The sequence below is a fragment of the Salvia splendens genome, chromosome 22 (assembly GCF_004379255.2).
Source record: "Salvia splendens isolate huo1 chromosome 22, SspV2, whole genome shotgun sequence".
In the NCBI taxonomy this organism is placed as follows: Eukaryota; Viridiplantae; Streptophyta; class Magnoliopsida; order Lamiales; family Lamiaceae; genus Salvia; species Salvia splendens.
The window spans coordinates 17,119,663-17,139,687 of NC_056053.1; the positions used below are offsets into that span (position 1 = coordinate 17,119,663).

The following is a 20,025-nucleotide window of genomic DNA, read 5'->3' on the forward strand; positions in this document are numbered from 1 at the left end:
AGCTTACAATATGAAAGAATAAAGTGCAGATGTGTTGATGGGTGCGATCATACCAGCAATAATGCACCGGATCCTATCAGAACTCCGAAGTCAATCGTGCTTGGGCGAGAGTAGTACTAGGATGGGTGACCCCCGGGGAAGTCCTCGTGTTGCACCCCTTTTTGCGAGTACGTCAATTTTTGTTTCATCATTTCAGTTGCTCTTACTGAGGTGCAAAAATCGATGAGCCCCTAGTGGTCGAACAGTGCGAAGGAGGAAGGTACGAAGTTCTTTCCGCGCTGATAACGAGCGGGTCCCACAGCCTTAAACGTGCCTTAAAGCAGCATTTATGGTCAAAAAGTGCCCAAAACGGCCCGAAATGACCTTTTTTGAGCCCCCGGCAATAGAGGCGGCCTTCGCCCGGGGCAAGGGAAGTGGGGCGCGGCGAGAGCTTCGCGATGATATGTTGTGGGTCCCGTAACTCCTTCCGGTTCAAAAGTTATGACCGTCTGAAGGGTGGGAGATAAGAACCTGCGTACGGGAGCTTACGATATGAAAGAATAAAGTGCGGATGTGTTGATGGGTGCGATCATACCAGCACTAATGCACCGAATCCCATTAGAACTCCGAAGTCAATCGTGCTTGGGCGAGAGTAGTACTAGGATGGGTGACCCCCTGGGAAGTCCTCGTGTTGCACCCCTTTTTGCGAGTACGTCAATTTTTTTTTCATCATTTCAGTTGCTCTTACTGAGGTGCGAAAATCGATGACCTGCTAGTGGTTGAACAGTCCGAAGGAAGAAGGTACGAAGTTCTTCGCGCGCTGATAACGAGCGGGTCCCACAGCCTTAAACGTGCCGGAAAGCATCATTTATGGGTAAAACGTGCCCAAAACAGCTCGAAACGACCATTTTTGTGCCCCCGGCAATAGAGGCGGGCTTCGCCCGGGGCTGGAGAAGTGGGGCGAGGCGAGAGCTTTGCGATGATATGCCGTGGGTCCCGTAACTCCTTCCGATTCGAAAGTTATGGCTGTCTGAAGGGTGGGAGATCAGAACCTGCGTACGGGAGCTTACGATATGAAAGAATAAAGTGCGGATGTGTTGATGGGTGCGATCAAACCAGCACTAATGCACCGGATCCCATCAGAACTCCGAAGTCAATCGTGCTTGGGCGAGAGTAGTACTAGGATGGGTGACCCCCGGGGAAGTCCTCGTGTTGCACCCCTTTTTGCGAGTACGTCAATTTTTTTTTCATCATTTCAGATGCTCTTACTGGGGTGCGAAAATCGATGAGCTCCTAGTGGTCGAACAGTGCGAAGGAGGAAGGTACGAAGTTCTTCGGGCGCTGATAACGAGCGGGTCCCACAGCCTTAAACGTGCCTTAAAGCAGCATTTATGGTCAAAAAGTGCCCAAAACGGCCAGAAAGGACCTTTTTTGTGCCCCCGGCAATAGAGGCGGGCTTTGCCCGGGGCTGGGGACGTGGGGCGCGGTGAGAGCTTCGCGATGATATTCTGTGGGTCCCGTAACTCCTTCCGGTTCAAAAGTTATGGCCGTCTGAAGGGTGGGAGATCATAACATGCGTACGGGAGCTTACGATATGAAAGAATAAAGTGCGGATATGTTGATGGGTGCGATCATACCAGCACTAATACACCGGATCCCATCAGAACTCCGAAGTCAATCGTGCTTGGGCGAGAGTAGTACTAGGATGGGTGACCCCCGGGGAAGTCCTCGTGTTGCACCCATTTTTGCGAGTACTTCAATTTTTTTTTTAACATTTCAATTGCTCTTACTGAGGTGCGAAAATTGATGAGCTCCTAGTGGTCGAACAGTGCGAAGGAAGAAGGTACGAAGTTCTTCGCGCGCTGATAACGAGCGGGTCCCACAGCCTTAAACGTGCCGGAAAGCAGCATTTATGGTCAAAAAGTGCCCAAAACGACTCAAAATGACCATTTTTGTTTCCCCGGCAGTAGAGGCAGGCTTCGCCCGTGGCTGAGGACGTGGGGCGCGGCGAGAGCTTCGCGATGATATGCTGTGGGTCCCGTAACTCCTTCCAGTTCAAAAGTTATGGCCGTCTGAAGGGTGGGAGATCAGAACCTGCGTACGGGAGCTTACGATATGAAAGAATAAAGTGCGGATGTGTTGATGGGTGCGATCATACCAGCACTAATGCACCGGATCCCATCAGAACTCCGAAGTCAATCGTGCTTGGGCGAGAGTAATACTAGGATGGGTGACCCACGGGGAAGTCCTCGTGTTGCACCCCTTTTTGCGAGTACGTTAATTTTTTTTTCATCATTTCAGTTGCTCTTACTGCGGTGCGAAAATCGATGAGCTCCTAGTGGTCGAACAGTGCGAAGGAGGAAGGTACGAAGTTCTTCGCGCGCTGATAACGAGCGGGTTCCACAGCCTTAAACGTGCCGGAAAGCAGCATTTATGGTCAAAAAGTTCCCAAAACGACTCGAAATTACCTTTTTTGTGACCTCGACAATAGAGGCGGGCTTTGGCCGGGGCTAGGGACGTGGGGCGCGGCGAGAGCTTCGCGATGATATGTTGTGGGTCCCGTAACTCCTTCCGGTTCAAAAGTTATGGCCGTCTGAAGGGTGGGAGATCAGAACCTGCGTACGGGAGCTTACAATATGAAAGAATAAAGTGCGGATGTGTTGATGGGTGCGATCATACCAGCACTAATGCACCGGATCCTATCAGAACTCCGAAGTCAATCGTGCTTGGGCGAGAGTAGTACTAGGATGGGTGACCCCCGGGGAAGTCCTCGTGTTGCACCCCTTTTTGCGAGTACTTCAATTTTTTTTTTAACATTTCAATTGCTCTTACTGAGGTGCGAAAATTGATGAGCTCCTAGTGGTCGAACAGTGCGAAGGAAGAAGGTACGAAGTTCTTCGCGCGCTGATAACGAGCGGGTCCCACAGCCTTAAACGTGCCGGAAAGCAGCATTTATGGTCAAAAAGTGCCCAAAACGACTCAAAATGACCATTTTTGTTTCCCCGGCAGTAGAGGCAGGCTTCGCCCGTGGCTGAGGACGTGGGGCGCGGCGAGAGCTTCGCGATGATATGCTGTGGGTCCCGTAACTCCTTCCAGTTCAAAAGTTATGGCCGTCTGAAGGGTGGGAGATCAGAACCTGCGTACGGGAGCTTACGATATGAAAGAATAAAGTGCGGATGTGTTGATGGGTGCGATCATACCAGCACTAATGCACCGGATCCCATCAGAACTCCGAAGTCAATCGTGCTTGGGCGAGAGTAATACTAGGATGGGTGACCCACGGGGAAGTCCTCGTGTTGCACCCCTTTTTGCGAGTACGTTAATTTTTTTTTCATCATTTCAGTTGCTCTTACTGCGGTGCGAAAATCGATGAGCTCCTAGTGGTCGAACAGTGCGAAGGAGGAAGGTACGAAGTTCTTCGCGCGCTGATAACGAGCGGGTTCCACAGCCTTAAACGTGCCGGAAAGCAGCATTTATGGTCAAAAAGTTCCCAAAACGACTCGAAATTACCTTTTTTGTGACCCCGACAATAGAGGCGGGCTTTGGCCGGGGCTAGGGACGTGGGGCGCGGCGAGAGCTTCGCGATGATATGTTGTGGGTCCCGTAACTCCTTCCGGTTCAAAAGTTATGGTCGTCTGAAGGGTGGGAGATCAGAACCTGCGTACGGGAGCTTACAATATGAAAGAATAAAGTGCGGATGTGTTGATGGGTGCGATCATACCAGCACTAATGCACCGGATCCTATCAGAACTCCGAAGTCAATCATGCTTGGGCGAGAGTAGTACTAGGATGGGTGACCCCCGGGGAAGTCCTCGTGTTGCACCCCTTTTTGCGAGTACGTCAATTTTTGTTTCATCATTTCAGTTGCTCTTACTGAGGTGCAAAAATCGATGAGCCCCTAGTGGTCGAACAGTGCGAAGGAGGAAGGTACGAAGTTCTTCGCGCGCTGATAACGAGCGGGTCCCACAGCCTTAAACGTGCCTTAAAGCAGCATTTATAGTCAAAAAGTGCCCAAAACGGCCCGAAACGATCTTTTTTCAGCCCCCGACAATAGAGGCGGCCTTCGCCCGGGGCTGGGGAAGTGGGGCGCGGCGAGAGCTTCGTGATGATATGCTGTGGGTCCCGTAACTCCTTCCGGTTCAAAAGGTATGGCCGTCTGAAGGGTGGGAGATCAGAACCTGCGTACGGGAGCTTACGATATGAAAGAATAAAGTGCGGATGTGTTGATGGGTGCGATCATACCAGCACTAATGCACCGGATCCCATTAGAACTCCGAAGTCAATCGTGCTTGGGCGAGAGTAGTACTAGGATGGGTGACCCCCGGGGAAGTCCTCGTGTTGCACCCCTTTTTGCGAGTACGTCAATTTTTGTTTCATCATTTCAGTTGCTCTTACTGAGGTGCAAAAATCGATGAGCCCCTAGTGGTCGAACAGTGCGAAGGAGGAAGGTACGAAGTTCTTCGCGCGCTGATAACGAGCGGGTCCCACAGCCTTAAACGTGCCTTAAAGCAGCATTTATAGTCAAAAAGTGCCCAAAACGGCCCGAAACGGCCTTTTTTGAGCCCCCGGCAATAGAGGCGGCCTTCGCCCGGGGCTGGGGAAGTGGGGCGCGGCGAGAGCTTCGTGATGATATGCTGTGGGTCCCGTAACTCCTTCCGGTTCAAAAGGTATGGCCGTCTGAAGGGTGGGAGATCAGAACCTGCGTACGGGAGCTTACGATATGAAAGAATAAAGTGCGGATGTGTTGATGGGTGCGATCATACCAGCACTAATGCACCGGATCCCATTAGAACTCCGAAGTCAATCGTGCTTGGGCGAGAGTAGTACTAGGATGGGTGACCCCCGGGGAAGTCCTCGTGTTGCACTCGCAAATGCCGGGGAAGAAACCGTGCGGGCTCCCGTTGATCGCGATTGAGAACCTAGGTGTCGTTACACACTGCATCACCCAAAAGACGAACTTCGGGTGGATGTTCAGCCCATGTAGGATGGATCTGAGGAAGTCCCAATCCACTGTGTCATATGCTTTGCGGAGATCAATCTTGACCGTACATTTTGGAGCATTCTTCTTGTCCGCATACCCTCGCATAAGCTCTTGTGCTAGGTGGATGTTATCCATAATGTGTCTCCCCGGGATGAATGCTGATTGTGCCTTGTTCACAAGCTTGTCCAGTAGCGGCGCCATCCTCCTCGAAAGGATCTTTGTGATGATCTTGTAGAAGACATTGCAACAGGATATTGGTCGGTAGTCACCCACCGTTGGGTTGATTGACGTCTTTGGAATGAGTGAAATCACCGTAGTGTTGAAGTTCTTCAACAATTGGCCTGTTTCAAAGAATTCCTTAACGGCATCAACCACGTCTTTGCCCACTCTCTCCCATTGCTTCTTGAAGAATGCCGAGGAGTAGCCATTGGGGCCCAGCGCCTTGTCATTCCCGATGTCGAACAAGGCATCTTTGATCTCGTCGGCCGTGATGGGTTGCACCATGTCCCTACTGTCCTCCTCGCTCACAAGGGGGCCTTGCCTAATGATATCCACCTTGATGGGATCCGGGTCCTTCTTGGTACCCAAGAGAGTCGAGTAGAAGTCCACGAACTCGCTAATAATTTCCTCTTGATCCCTAATGATGGTACCATCTCTCCTGTAGAGGAATGCAATATAATTGCGTGAATTTGGCTTTTTGCTTATAATACTCCCTTTCGGAATTCTCAAGATAAGCAGTCTTCTTCTTCTGGTTGGTGATCCGGACCCCAAGGGCAAGGTCTGATGTGTCTCTGTCCGCCTGTTTTTGCATTGCCTCAAGCTTTTTCCCGGCCTCCTTGACCCTTTTTGAGAGCTCACTGAATTCCTTGAAGTTGAACTCCTTGAGATGCTTCTTGAATTCCTTCCCGCGTTTGGCGAGTACATATTGAGCCTTCCCTCGGATGTTAGTGGCCCAATTATCGTCCACGAGCTTATTGAAGCCTGCATGCTTGAGCCAAAAGTTAAAGAATTTAAAAGGCTTTGGGTATGAGACAATGTTACCAAAGAGGGTAGTGACGACCGGTGAGTGGTCCGTGTACGGTCCCGATGGCAAAAACTCTGTACTAGCCAAGTATCCTTTGGTGTACCAAGCGTCGTTGATCATGGCCCTATCAATCTTGCTCGATATGGCATGGTTTGTCCAAGTGTACTTGCATCCCGTAGACATGATGTCTTCCAAACCGAGCAAGGCACACGTGTCCACCATGTTCTTTAACTCATATTCAGTTGGTACGATGCCCCCTACTCTCTCATCATCGGCGAGCACGTTGTTGAAGTCGCCGCTAACAAGGGTTGGTTCATCCTGCACCACCTGCTCAACTAACGAGTCCCATAGGGGTCGTCTATCCGCTAACAAGGACAAAGTGAAATGAGTTATTGGAAGTCAAGCACCTGATTTTGGCGTAGATGGCTTGTTCTTCCACTTTGATCGGCTCGAGTTCCACTCTGCTTGGATTCCAGATTAGAAGCATCCGACTATTTTCGATCATCTCGAAGTTGTCCACGGCTTGCCAATCTCTGAAGTTGTTCTCAAGAAAGAAGGTGTAGTTCTCCTTCGTGAACTTCGTTTCCAAAAGACCCATGACGTCGATTCTGTGTGTCCTCACAAAATCGACGATAGCAGCTTGTGTGGGGAGTTGCTGCAGTCCCCTAATGTTCCATGTGGCGACGATCATTGGGACACCCCTGGATCAGTTTCTAATCCATCCTCCCAGTGGGGAGGGGTGACATCCCTTATTCTTGACCGGGATTGAGACTTGGATTTACGTGTACTGCCGTGTTCCCCGTCCCTATCGGCACGACTCTGTCGGGTCTCGGGTCGGCCTCGTCGGGTGTCGGCATCGGTTGGATGGTCTCGTCCGTCGGCCATAGTCTTCGCAAGGTCCTCGGTCACGGCCTTCGGTGGGATGGTCTCGACCCTCGGTGGCTAGGGATCTGAAACTCCTTTGGGATGTTTCTTCTGTTTCTTCTTGTTCCCTCCCCCCCCTTTGCCGGTAGAATCGTGCTTATCAGATTGCTCGGCATGGGCATCCGCCTCCACAACCTCAATTACTGCCTCATTACCGTTGCCCATGTCATGCTTAGGGTCTGCAACAACGCATGTGCCTCTGTCATCAACAGGCTCTGTCACTCCGTCGTTGTTGGTAGACTTAGCTTTCTCCCGTTGGATCCTCGGGTCACGGCTACGGCTTCTATGTCGTCTCTCCGAATTGACGAACGGGGTCGCCTCCTCCGTGACAAAGGGAGTCGGCTCCGCCAGCGTTGTGTTCCCTGGGATAGCTGCCAAGATAGGTGGCAGGATGGCTGTGAGTATGTCATGTGCTAGAATCTGATGGTCAACCATCTGAACCTCCGTGATCTCGATTGGCTCGGCCCTGGCCATCTCGGTCAGAGGAGCGAACATATTCTGGGAAGCTGGGATCTTAGTAACGGCAGGCCTTCCCCTCGGGTCATCACGTGTTTTGTCCCTGGGCCTCACTGTTATCATATCAATCGGGTAGACAGTACCCGTTGGCTTCCATTGCTGCTGATGAAGCGTTCTGGGCCAGGAGCGCTCACGGTCCCCTTTTCTGGGTGCTTGCCCCATGATCTGTTCTTGGTGTACTGGGCCATTCTTCCCTGACTGCTGAACAGGGTGTTGCTGGTTATTCCGTTGCTGCCGTGGGAACCGTGAGACATTGTCCTCCCCTCGTTCAGGTCTGCCCCGACATTTGTCCGAAAAGTGTCAATAAGATTTGCATGCTTTGCAGAATTTTGGGATGAACTCATACTCAATTTTTTGGTCCAAATAATCCCCGCTTGGTAGCCGAATCGAGAGGGACTCCTTTGGTCGTTTTGCAGTGTCAATGATGACTTGAATGCGAGGGCCATCCAAAGTCTCACGCCTCAAGGTGCTGAAATCTGTAGATAGCGGGGTCCCGATACATGAGGCGATCTTGCTCACCGCCGTAAGGTTCCATAGTTCCAAGGGCAAGTCCACTAGCCTCAGCCAAATTGGGACCATGACTTCAGGTTCCATATCCGGATCAAACTTCTTCGGCAAAGGTTGAAGCACTAATGGTATCCCGAAGATGTCAAACGGACCTTGCTGGCGGATCTTTTCCATCGCTTCGTCGCTTCCAAACTGGAAGCAGAGCCACCCTTTCCGGTGAAAGGTAACTCGTGATATGCACTTCCATCGCTTCATAAGGTTGAATATAGCTTCCTTGCCGGGGAACCGACCAGCGAACCTGCCAATTAAACAAGAGCCCCATCCGCGACGGACGGGGGTGACATCAGGTTCATCAAGAATGAAGAGGTCAGAATTAAGCATATCAAATTTGATAAGGGAAAGGTCCTCTTTTTGGAATCTCGGGTCCACGTCAAACTGATCGGCCCTCTTGAACCATGCATGATATGCTTGCCCCATGATCTGTTCTTGGTGGTACTGGGCCATTCTTCCCTGACTGCTGAACAGGGTGTTGCTGGTTATTCCGTTGCTGCCGTGAGACATTGTCCTCCCCTCGTTCAGGTCTGCCCCGATATTTGTCCGAAAAGTGTCAATAAGATTTGCATGCTTTGCAGAATTTTGGGATGAACTCATACTCGATTTTTTGGTCCAAATAATCCCCGCTTGGTAGCCGAATCGAGAGGGACTCCTTTGGTCGTTTTGCAGTGTCAATGATGACTTGAATGCGAGGGCCATCCAAAGTCTCACGCCTCAAGGTGCTGAAATCTGTAGATAGCGGGGTCCCGATACATGAGGCGATCTTGCTCACCGCCGTAAGGTTCCATAGTTCCAAGGGCAAGTCCACTAGCCTCAGCCAAATTGGGACCATGACTTCAGGTTCCATATCCGGATCAAACTTCTTCGGCAAAGGTTGAAGCACTAATGGTATCCCGAAGATGTCAAACGGACCTTGCTGGCGGATCTTTTCCATCGCTTCGTCGCTTCCAAACTGGAAGCAGAGCCACCCTTTCCGGTGAAAGGTAACTCGTGATTTGCACTTCCATCGCTTCATAAGGTTGAATATAGCTTCCTTGCCGGGGAACCGACCAGCGAACCTGCCAATTAGACAAGAGCCCCATCCGCGACGGACGGGGGTGACATCAGGTTCATCAAGAATGAGGAGGTCAGAATTAAGCATATCAAATTTGATAAGGGAAAGGTCCTCTTTTTGGAATCTCGGGTCCACGTCAAACTGATCGGCCCTCTTGAACCATGCATGATATGCTGGGAGCACATCAAAGTAACCCTCGTCACCCGCTGATGTCTCCCCCTCATGGTAATGCGCTTCGTTCGGTGCCTTCAGCGGGTCGTCAGGTCTCTCTGGCACACAGTCCTCTTCATCGTGGTTGATGCTTTTGTCTGTCCCGCCTTTGTTCGTATGGAGGTAGTCGGCGTACTGTTGTCTCATAGCCGCTTTGATCACCTCATCGTTCTCCTTTTTCTTATTTTTCTTGGAGACGATGTCGCTCCAGCTCTTGTCCTTCGTGGCCATAGGAGAAGAAAAGGAAACAGAGAAAAATTGAAAAAGTTAAGGGAACTTCCTGGGTATCCGTGAAAAGGCTAAGTGTAGCACGTCGGGTTGCGCTGATCCGGCGTAGCGAGCCTGGCCGAGGGGGTCGACCGAGGGGGGCGCCTGCCGGGTGGATGACGTGGCTGACGTGGATGTCAAGTCACGGTCAATGTAGATGGAGAGTCAGTATATGAGTCACGTCCTCGTGGATGCTGAGTCCCGGATGATGTGGATGATGATTCGGCTGACGTGTCACTGTCCGACGTGGAGGACGTGGCAAGCTGACGTGTATGCCAATTCCAAGGCAATCACCTCCTTGAGTAAAGTGTGAGCCTAAAGTCAAGAAAGCTGCTCCAAGATATGGCTGTGTCAATGTTCAGAGAACCAACTGCCTCCAATAATGATGACTTAGCTGTTTTCCAAGAAATCCACCAACTCCCACCAACTCCCAACAACTCTTCCAATGCCCAAGGCTAGAACCTCCAAATTTGAAATTCAAATTTGAATTGCTGGGGAGTTGAACAGTAAGTGGAGGTGGGTGCCTGAGATGGTGGTGGAGCAGTCGCCGGCTCCGGTCACCTCACCGGAAAATTTTCGTTTCACTAATCTGCAAGGAAAACTACTAATCCACAAGGGATTGTAAAGGATAATTCTCACTAACAAAAGCAGATTAACGACTAAATCAGATTCACACACAAGGAACAAACCCCCAAAGAAGCAACAAGTTCTGAATTAGTGCACAAGGAGGTAAAGCTGAGATATTCGAACAGTAATTGTAACCACTCAATCGAACAGTAATCAAAGACAAGACGGATAAATCAGCCAAAGAAGTAACTTAACTAATCAGACTCGCAGAATAAGATTAGTAAAGGGTACTTATCGTGAAAATGCCCCGACGACCTAGCAGCCCTCCCCGGAAGGAATCGATGGCCGTCGCTGATGTTGTATGTGCCGCCGCTGGGTGCAGCAGTCAGGGCAATACCCTACAGCTTTTCAGGTTACTGCCGGAACTTGTCAGCTCCTCCAACTCCACGAAAGAACACTTCCACCGCTTGGAATGATGAGCAAAGAGTGCGAAGCGGCTGGATAGAATGTTTGATCGGTGAGAAGTAAGAATTTTGATGGAGTATTCACCAAAAACTTCTCGCCGGAGCTGCTGCCGGAATTACAAAACTCCACCACCGCCGGAAAAAAGCCTCCACCAAATGTGATGATGTTCAAAGCAAAGCTCTTGGTTAGAGGAAGTGTTTAACCGGCGTGGATTCGGAAGAAAATTGCTGGAAGGTCAAGAAAAGCTAGAGAGAGAGAGTGAGGCGCTAGGAATTTTCTAGAGAGAAGGAGGAGAAAAATCCTAGTGAGAGAAATTCTCAAACCACACTACTGAGAGCTCTTTCTTACTGAGAGCTCTTTCTTTTTTTTTGGGTGAATCAAAGAATGGAATATAAATAACAAAGAAGTACAAATATACTCAGGCATACCCGAGGGAATACACACCAACAAGCCTAGGCAAGTTGGCCGAGGGGGGGGAAGATACTCTTGGGGCGTGGGCTCCCAAGGTTAAGAAATACTCGATACACAGACCAAAATGAACAAGGATATCAGCAATGTTACAGTGCTGCCCCATATTGCCTAACTCCTCGGTCGGCCTACGGTGATTCACCCAAAGTCCCCGAACCGCCGCACACTACAATAGCGGAAGTGGGCCTCATTAAAACCTCCCGGGGCCAAAAACCCCAAAGGGGATAAAAAGTCCCCGAGAGGAAAAAGAGTACCCCGGTAGGTGCAGCGGCTCGATCAATCGCTAAGTGCTTCGATATTGTCGGTAAAGCCCATCGTCTCTCGGCTCCTGGCCTGGCCGAGCGTGCTTGGCCGCGTCCGCCGAATGGTTGTCATCGCCTGGCGCTGGCCGAGCGTGCTCGGGTGCCTCAGCCGAAGTGCATCCGGCGCCTGGTGCTGGCCGAGCGTACTGGGACGCCTCGGCCGAAGTACTGTCGGCGCCTCGGTAAAGTCCATCGTGTCTCGGCTTTGGGCGCTGGCCGAGCGTGCTCGGGCCCCTCGGCCAAAATGCATCCGGCACCTGGAGCTGGCCGAGAGTGCTGGGACGCCTCGGCCAACGTTCTCTCGGCGCCTCGGTAGAGTCCATCCTGTCTCGGCTCTTGGCGCTGGCCGAGCGTGCTCGGACGTCTCGGCCAAAGTGCATCCGGCGGCTGGTGCTGGCTGAGCGTGCTGGGACACCTCGTCCGAAGTTCTCTCGGCGCCTCGGTAAAGTCCATCGTCCCACGGCTCTAAACTCCAAGGTGCTCCTGGACCGTCTCGTGCGGGAACATGGTGTAGAGTGTAGCGTAAGTGATTTTCTTAATCTGGAAGATCAGGTGCTTCGGCTCAAAGGTAACTCCATCAAAAATTACGGCGTTCCTAGCTCTCCACATTAAGCTGATCGCGGCAATAAGGGCCAGGCTCCTTGCCTTCCGGATCACCGTTACACCATTGCGCTCCTTAAGGAACCACTTGATCGCGCTCGGTATGGTTGTGATTGGCCTCCTCATGCCAACCCATGTCTTGATCACACGCCAAACTTCTCTTGTCTTGGTACACTTGAAGAAGAGGTGGTCCACTGATTCGGTTCCTGTGTTGCAAAGTGGACATCTTTGGTCAATGTCAGCATAACCGAGCCTGTCCCTTGTCGGTAGTCGGTTCCTTAGCGCTTGCCAGGTCGTTAACGAATATATTTGGAGGGATGAAATCCTTCCAAATGAACCGTTGCCAGAGTTTTCGTTCCCCTTTAGGCCTAAACCAGTTATAGGCCTCAGCTGTTGGCAATCGGCTTGCATCTCATCCCGGATCTCGATCAGTCTCTTGAAAAGTGGGGAGTCCCGGGACTTCTACTTCCATTCCCAGATCGATTTGCCCTTGATGAATTCGGTATGGATCCACTTGATCCAAAGGGAGTCCTTCTTGATGTGTATGTTCCATAGGTATCGGGCAAGGAGTGCTTTGTTCCAAGCCCCAAGGTCCCGGAGGCCGAGCCCTCCTTCCTCCTTGGGTAGGCAAAGATCCTTCCATGCTACTGCTCCATACTTAGTTCCCCAAAGAAACTCCCGGCAGATTACTATCACCCGGTCTCTCACGTTTGATGGCAACGGGAAGACCTGCAGCCAATAGCACTCGACGCCCTGCAAAACAGACCGTACAAGTTCAGTTTTACCGGCATATGAAAGGTTCTTACCCGTCCATTTCTTCGTGAGTGAGGCGATCTTCTCGATGAGGGGGGAGTAGTGCATGATGTTTAGCTTCTTCAAATCCAAAGGCACCCCTAGGTATCTCACTGGGAGGGACCCTAGTGGGAAGCCGAAGATGCCCTTAATCTCGTCCAAGTCCCTCCTAGCTAACTTCCCTCCCTCAAAAATGTTGGATTTGTCCTTATTAATCTCTAGTCCCGAGCAGCTTGAGAATTCCTCCAATGTGTTTGCTAGGATCTCCATAGACATGTAATCGCCCCTGCCAAACAACATAAGATCATCAGCAAATGCAAGGTGCGTGATTCTCTCCTTCTCACATTTTGCATGGAAATTAAAATTAGAGTTCATAGTACGGGCTGCCAAGAGCCTAGAAAGGTATTCCATGCAAAAGATAAAGAGAGTAGGCGACATGGGATCTCCCTGTCTAAGACCCCTTTTGCCAGAGAAGAAACCGTGAGGGCTCCCGTTGATGGACAACGAGAACTTCGGGGACGAGACACATTGCATCACCCAAAATACAAATTTAGGGTGAAGATACAGGCCATGTAGGACTGCCCTTAGGAAGTCCCAGTCCACGGTGTCGTATGCCTTGCGGAGGTCGATCTTCACTGCACATTTCGGGGCATTCTTCCTATTCTCGTATCCGCGCATAAGCTCCTGTGCAAGGTGAATGTTGTCCATAATGTTTCGTCCCGGGATAAAGGCTGATTGCGCCAAGTCCACCAATTTTCCCAGGAGTGGAGACATCCGGTTTGCCAAAATCTTCGTAATGGTCTTGTAGAACACATTACAACATGATATTGGTCGGAAGTCCCCCACAGTTGGGTTGAAAGATGTCTTCGGGATCAGCGACACGATAGTGGTATTGAAGGATTTGAGCAACTGTCCTGTGTCAAAGAATTCCTTCACGGCGCTTGTGACATCACTGCCCACAAAGTCCCACTGCTTCTTGAAGAAGGCTGACGTGAATCCATCTGTCCCGGGCGCCTTGTCGTTCCCTATGTCGAACAGGGCCGCCTTGATCTCCTCGTCCGTGATAGGCCGAACCATGTCACGGCAGTCATCCTGACTCACAAGGGGTCCCCTGCGGAGAATGTCGAGTTTGATAGGGGCCAGCTGCTTCTTCGTTCCGAGTAGCTCGGAGTAAAAATCCACGAACTCCTTAATGATCTCCTCTTGGTCCCATGTAATAGATCCATCTTTCCTATGAATAAAGGCAATGTAATTCCGTGAGTTGTTACGATTAACAAGGGAGTGAAAGAAAGATGTGCATCTATCACTCAAGAGTGAGTGCTTAAGTTTAGCCTTTTGGATGTAAAACTCCCTTTCCGAATTCTGAAGGTACGCCGTCTTTTGCCTCTGGATGACCATTCTGTCCCTTAGCGCCATGTTTACCGAGTCCGCATCCGCAAGTCGCTGGAGTGTCTCGAGTTCCTCCACGGCTGCCTTAGTTCTTTTAGATAGCTCGCTGAATTCATTGAAGTTGAATTCTTTGAGATATACTTTGAACTTCCTGATTCTGTCCGCCAGCCTGAACTGCGCCGTGCCTTGCGTCTCGGCCGCCCAGTGATCCTTGACAAGCTTATTGAACCCTACATGCTTAAGCCAGAAATTAAAGAATTTGAAGGGTTTTGGGTAAGATACGGTGTTACCGAACAGAGTTGTGACTGCGGGAGAATGGTCGGTATAGGCTCCAGCCGGTAGGAATTCAGTGCTAGCCAAGTAGCCTTTCGAGTACCACCCGTCATTCACCAATACACGATCAATCTTGCTTGAGATGGTCCGATTGCTCCATGTGAATTTGCATCCTGTGGACATGGTGTCATCCAAGCCGAGCAATGCACACGTATCAACCAGGTCCTTAATCTCGTACTCCCTCGGGACGATCCCTCCAACTCTCTCATCCTCTGCCATAACGTTATTGAAGTCCCCACTAAGGAGGGTGGGCTCATCCTGCATAACATGGTCAATCAAGGAGTCCCAAAGAGGACGCCTATCGGGAATTGTATGTAAACCATAGACTAACACAAAATTGAAGACATTATTGGAAGTCAAGCACCTGATTTTTGCATAGATGGCTTGCTCCTCGATCCGTGATGGTACCAACTCCACTTTCTTCGGGTTCCATAGTAGAAGAATCCTACTATTTTCGTTTAGTGTGAAGTTGTCAGCTTTGTCCCAATCCTTGAAGTGATTATTGATGAAGATCTTATAGTTGTCATCGAGTAACTTGGTCTCCAAAAGTCCCAACACGTCGACCTTATTCTTTCTGACGAACTCGGCCGTTGCAGCTTGTGTGGGGAATTGCTGCAGTCCCCTTATGTTCCACGTTGCGATGATCATTTCTGAATACCGGGGTCATCGTCAAGACCATCCTCCCAATCGGAGGGGATTCCCTCAATGTACTTTCCCCGAGAGCTAGACCTTGCTGATTTCTTTTTAGAGGAACCGCCGACCTTGAAAGCCCGGCTCGGCCTTTTTGTTGCCTCAGACTGGTCCCCTGTCCCATCCCCGATATTAGTGGCAGCATGTGACTCCGTACCTAGGGTGGTGACTTCCTTGTCAGTCGTTTTGGTTTTCTTTTTCTTCTTTCGGGTGGTGATCAACTCGCCCCCCCCATGTCCCTTGATCGGTTCATCGTGCCCGCTAACTGGTGCAAACGCGGCAGTGCTCGCCGAATACTCGGGCGCTACCGATGCAGGTGCAACATCGGCGATTGGCGCAGGCCGAGCACGTTGCGCCATCGCGGTCGAAGTGCTGTCGGCACAAGGATCTGGCCGAGCTTGCTGGGACGGTTCGGCCGAACATGCTTCGGCTCCTGCCACTGGCCGAGCGTGCTCGGTCGCCTCGGCCGAGCGGATTACGGTGCCTGGCTCTGGCCGAGCGTGCTCATGCATCACGTCCGAAAGGTTGTCTCGAGGTGGCCTAGGGTCTCGGCTCCTGCCGCGGCCATTAGTCCTATGTGTCGAACGCATGCCGTTCAGTCCGGCCAGGATTGGAGCGATGGTGGTATTAAGTAGGTCTTTGATACGTTCGGTCTGCTCCGTACTCCGATCCTCCGGTAGGACACTTTGTTTCGCGACCTCAGGAGCGGCCCCGTCCTCGTCCACGAGCGCCTCAAATCTGTGTTGGGGACGTCGGTATGATTTCATCACCCGCATTCCCACCTTGTTGCATAGGGTCCCCTTGCATGTACCTCGGTAGGCCCCTAGGGTCGGAGAGGCCTGATTCCTTCCTTGGCCTAGGACATGTAACATTGATTGGCTTGTCAAAGACTCCCCCCGTTGCCACCCATTCTTGCCTTGTTCTTGATCTCGAACGCACGGTTGGGGCCGGTCTTTCACCCAAGACACCTTTGGTAATCTTCCCCCCTTGGTTACCTCCGAGTCTCGGCCATTCGTTGTTAGAGGCCCTTGCATTGTACTGTTCGTGTGGCCGAGACTTGCTCCTTGCCCTGTCTTTACTCTTTGCACGTGGCCCGACACCGTAAGGTACATTTTGCTCGTACACTGCCTTACGCCCGCGACATTCATCGGCGAAGTTGCCATACATCTTGCATGAATTGCAGAAGCTCGGAAAGAACTCATACTCAATTTTTTGCTCATATGGCCCGGTCGGTAGCTCCACCGTGATGCTGGTCTTTGGCCTTATTGCTGTGTTTATGATGACTTGCACTCGTGGCCCGTCAAGTGACTCCCTACGCAGTGTGTTAAAGTCAGTGGACAGTGGTGTCCCAAAGCATGAAGCGATCTTGCATATGGCCGTTAGGTTCCACAGCTTCAAAGGGAGGTCCACCAGCCTAATCCAAAGCGGGATGTTCACTTCCGGCTCCATGTTGGGTTCGAAGTCCTCGGGCATTGGTTGTAGGACAAGCGGGATCCCAAAGATTTCGAATGGGCCCTTTTGCCTTACCGTTTCTCGATCATTGTCGCTCCCGAATTGGAAGACGAGCCACCCTTTACTGTGATAGGTGACCCGTGATTTGCAAGGCCATCTTCGCATAAGGCCTAGAATAGCCTCCTTACCCGGGAAGCGACCCGTGAATCTACCGAGGAGACACGCCCCCCAGCCCCGAGGTACCGGGATGATGTCCTGCTCGTCGAGGACGATCCGATCCTTCTCAATTATGTCGAACTTGACAAGGGCAAGCTCCCTTTTATGGTAACGTGGGTCGAGATCAAATTCGGCTCCCCTTCTCAGCCAAGCTTTGTAGGCCGGTAGGACTTTAATGCTGTCGTGCGTCCCCGAGGCGCCCGCCGCACGCGCATTTCCACGTTGCGCCCCAACTAGTTGCTCAAGGTCCTCGGCAGGGTGCTCCGGTGTCTCGGCCAGATGCTCCAGAGCCTCGGCAGGGTGCTCGGCCGTCTCGGCCGTCACGGCCCTAAGCCCCAATGCCTCGGCTAGGTGCTCGGGCGTCTCGGCCACATACTCTAGCTCTTCTAGCTCGTCCTCCAGTCCGAAATCTCGGTTGTGCACGTAATCAGCATGTTGTTGCTTGATAGCTTGCTGGATCTCTTTCATCTTGTTCTTCTTGGCGTTGCTCTTGGATGTAGCCTCGGTCCAACCCTTTACCTGAGAAGCCATAGAGTAGACGTGAAAGGAAAGGGGTATGGAACAAGGGAGAATTTTACCTTGCACACCCTGTCTCACAAAAAGCTCCGATGCACTTCCTCTTGCTAAGGCTGGATCCTCGCCAGAAACTCAAATGTTTCTAAGGGGTGAAATGTTTGTAAAAGGATGGGAATGAAGGTGCTTCCACTCTTTTATAGAGTTGATACTTGGCAGCCCCAATGCTGATTAAATGATGGTTGGATTTCCAGTGCACCGCCTTCTTTAAATGCTGGGTTGACCACCGCCCAAGCAATTGATTAGCCGCCAAAAAAGAATGGTTACTATATGAACCGTCGCCTAAGACTCTTCACCCAAATTAAAACGGTTCAATATACAAAGCAAGCCGCCCAAGATTAATTAAATCCTCAAGCAAACCGTTCCAAATCCAAAGAGGCCACCGGAATTAATGATACTCTATTCCAATGTATCTGCCTCACAATCAAAGTGCCAGCCAATCAATTAATTAATCCTCAACTTCCAATGCAGCCACCTAAATTTAAATCCTAGAAGACCACCGCCTAAATTAAATCCTCAACACATACCAAAGCAGCCTTCTAATTAATATTTTGATACTTCCTCCAAAAACTAAGGAGTCAGCCGCCCTAGATTAATTAAATTCCAACTCCCAAGCGTTCCAGCTGCCTCTTTGGAAGAAGACTTAGCAATTTTCGAAAAAGCAAGAAGCCGCCAAAATCAAACTCTCCACTAATCAAGAAAATGGCTGTTAGAATTACAATGTTCCCAACGCCCAGCCTTTACACTTAACCAATTCCAATGAATCAGCCGCCCAAATGATGACTCTCCCAATCTCCAATGGATTAACCGCCTAATTTGAATTTCAAATTCAATGGACGGGAAATGGAGGGTCACCGGGATCTATCGCCTGAGAAGATGACCGCTCACAGTCCGGCGACGGCGACGGCGGTAAAATACGTCGGAGAAGACTTTGCAATTACTGCTACGTTCCCAATCTGCAAACAACCTTTGCTAATCCTTACTTGGATTGCAGATTTTAGTTCTTAACAGTAAATTCAGTACAGCAACCAAATAAACAAATTTCACAGAGCAAAACAAAGCAGGTTCAAAAACAGAGAGCAAAAGGCTATTAAGCAAGATTAATTAACTGATAATCCGCCGCCTATTACTTCCAATTCCGAACACCTATTCCAAACCAACAGCCTAGATGAAATCAACAATGCAGAATCAAAGAACAATCGCCTATGCTCAGGATCCAAGGAAAAGAACCAATGGAACAGTAAAATCAAAACTCAATGGAACAGTAACCTTAATAATCAGGAACTTCACTGAACCAACAGAAACACACGACAATGAAATGGAAGAAGAGAACTTATCGTATGTATATTCCGACGACCTAGCAGCCCTCCCCGGAGGGATTCGATGGTTGACGGTGGTGATCGGTTCGCCGCCGCTTGCCGCGGAGGTCAGGGGCAGCGCCCCCCCGCCTTGTCGCTGGTTTACTTCACCAGCCGCCGGAGTAACAGTGTCCAATCTGCCGGAGAGTTGAAGGGATTACCTCTGTCCTCACTGCCAAGGACAGCAGCTGGACGGAACAATTTCAGAGCAGTTCGCCGGACAGATTTGATGGAGTTCGGGGGGATAAACAACCGGCTTTGACTTCACACAGTTCCTCCACAACCTTCCAAATCCCACCGCTTGGAGATAAACAAAGTCAAATCTAAATTACAGCAGGAGATTCAAGTAGATTTAGTGGGGAAGAACAGTCCAAAACTCCAAATATTTCCGAACAGAGGTTCTGCCGGATTTTCAAACCGCCGCCGCCACTCAATAAACCATTTCCACCGATTGAAATGATAATCAAAATGAAGCTCTCGGTTGGAATAAGTGTTTAATCGGAGTGGATATGGAAGAATCAGGCTGGAAATGAAGAAAGAGCTAGAGAGAGAGAGAGTGGGCGCTAGAATTTTTCTAGAGAGAAGGAGGAGAAAAAATCTAGAGAGAGAGAACTCTAACCCACTGAGAGCTCTTTCTTTTTTTTTTGGGTGAATCAAAGAATGGAATATAAATAACAAAGAAGTACAAATATACTCAGGCATACCCGAGGGAATACACACCAACAAGCCTAGGCAAGTTGGCCGAGGGGGGGGAAGATACTCTTGGGGCGTGGGCTCCCAAGGTTAAGAAATACTCGATACAAAGACCAAAATGAACAAGGATATCAGCAATGTTACAGTGCTGCCCCATATTGCCTAACTCCTCGGTCGGCCTACGGTGATTCACCCAAAGTCCCCGAACCGCCGCACACTACAATAGCGGAAGTGGGCCTCATTAAAACCTCCCGGGGCCAAAAACCCCAAAGGGGATAAAAAGTCCCCGAGAGGAAAAAGAGTACCCCGGTAGGTGCAGCGGCTCGATCAATCGGTCAGTGCTTCGATATTGTCGGTAAAGCCCATCGTCTCTCGGCTCCTGGCCTGGCCGAGCGTGCTTGGCCGCGTCGGCCGAATGGTTGTCATCGCCTGGCGCTGGCCGAGCGTGCTCGGGCGCCTCAGCCGAAGTGCATCCGGCGCCTGGTGCTGGCCGAGCGTACTGGGACGCCTCGGCCGAAGTACTATCGGCGCCTCGGTAAAGTCCATCGTGTCTCGGCTTTTGGCGCTGGCCGAGCGTGCTCGGGCCCCTCGGCCAAAATGCATCCGGCACC

General features: G+C 50.8%; 2 protein-coding genes and 10 non-coding genes across 12 annotated transcripts; 10 read left to right on the forward strand and 2 right to left on the reverse strand.

The window, feature by feature from the left end:
• The first annotated feature begins 39 nt into the window (after positions 1 to 39).
• On the forward strand, positions 40 to 158 carry LOC121788192. The gene has a single exon (XR_006047643.1). It is a non-coding gene; the product is annotated as a 5S ribosomal RNA (ribosomal RNA).
• Positions 159 to 560: 402 nt separating this feature from the next.
• Positions 561 to 679, forward strand: LOC121788162. Its single transcript, XR_006047615.1, has one exon. It is a non-coding gene; the product is annotated as a 5S ribosomal RNA (ribosomal RNA).
• Positions 680 to 1,081: 402 nt separating this feature from the next.
• On the forward strand, positions 1,082 to 1,200 carry LOC121788154. Its single transcript, XR_006047606.1, has one exon. It is a non-coding gene; the product is annotated as a 5S ribosomal RNA (ribosomal RNA).
• A 402-nt stretch (positions 1,201 to 1,602) lies between these two features.
• Positions 1,603 to 1,721, forward strand: LOC121788132. Its single transcript, XR_006047584.1, has one exon. It is a non-coding gene; the product is annotated as a 5S ribosomal RNA (ribosomal RNA).
• A 402-nt stretch (positions 1,722 to 2,123) lies between these two features.
• Positions 2,124 to 2,242, forward strand: LOC121788187. Its single transcript, XR_006047638.1, has one exon. It is a non-coding gene; the product is annotated as a 5S ribosomal RNA (ribosomal RNA).
• Positions 2,243 to 2,644: 402 nt separating this feature from the next.
• On the forward strand, positions 2,645 to 2,763 carry LOC121788178. The gene has a single exon (XR_006047630.1). It is a non-coding gene; the product is annotated as a 5S ribosomal RNA (ribosomal RNA).
• A 402-nt stretch (positions 2,764 to 3,165) lies between these two features.
• LOC121788188 lies at positions 3,166 to 3,284 on the forward strand. Its single transcript, XR_006047639.1, has one exon. It is a non-coding gene; the product is annotated as a 5S ribosomal RNA (ribosomal RNA).
• A 402-nt stretch (positions 3,285 to 3,686) lies between these two features.
• Positions 3,687 to 3,805, forward strand: LOC121788191. The gene has a single exon (XR_006047642.1). It is a non-coding gene; the product is annotated as a 5S ribosomal RNA (ribosomal RNA).
• Positions 3,806 to 4,207: 402 nt separating this feature from the next.
• LOC121788121 lies at positions 4,208 to 4,326 on the forward strand. The gene has a single exon (XR_006047573.1). It is a non-coding gene; the product is annotated as a 5S ribosomal RNA (ribosomal RNA).
• A 402-nt stretch (positions 4,327 to 4,728) lies between these two features.
• Positions 4,729 to 4,847, forward strand: LOC121788169. Its single transcript, XR_006047622.1, has one exon. It is a non-coding gene; the product is annotated as a 5S ribosomal RNA (ribosomal RNA).
• Positions 4,848 to 7,724: 2,877 nt separating this feature from the next.
• LOC121786832 lies at positions 7,725 to 8,492 on the reverse strand. Its single transcript, XM_042185449.1, has one exon. It carries the CDS (start codon positions 8,490 to 8,492, stop codon positions 7,725 to 7,727), a length of 768 nt encoding a protein of 255 aa, XP_042041383.1.
• A 3,291-nt stretch (positions 8,493 to 11,783) lies between these two features.
• Positions 11,784 to 12,329, reverse strand: LOC121786833. Its single transcript, XM_042185450.1, has one exon. The coding sequence runs from the start codon at positions 12,327 to 12,329 to the stop codon at positions 11,784 to 11,786; it is 546 nt and encodes a 181-aa protein (XP_042041384.1).
• Positions 12,330 to 20,025: the final 7,696 nt, after the last annotated feature.

What these genes read in the sequence shown, in the direction of transcription:
- LOC121786832 (XM_042185449.1), bottom strand. Translation starts at nt 8,492, where the DNA reads ATGTCTCACGGCAGCAACGGAATAACCAGCAACACCCTGTTCAGCAGT.
- LOC121786833 (XM_042185450.1), bottom strand. Translation starts at nt 12,329, where the DNA reads ATGCAAGCCGATTGCCAACAGCTGAGGCCTATAACTGGTTTAGGCCTA.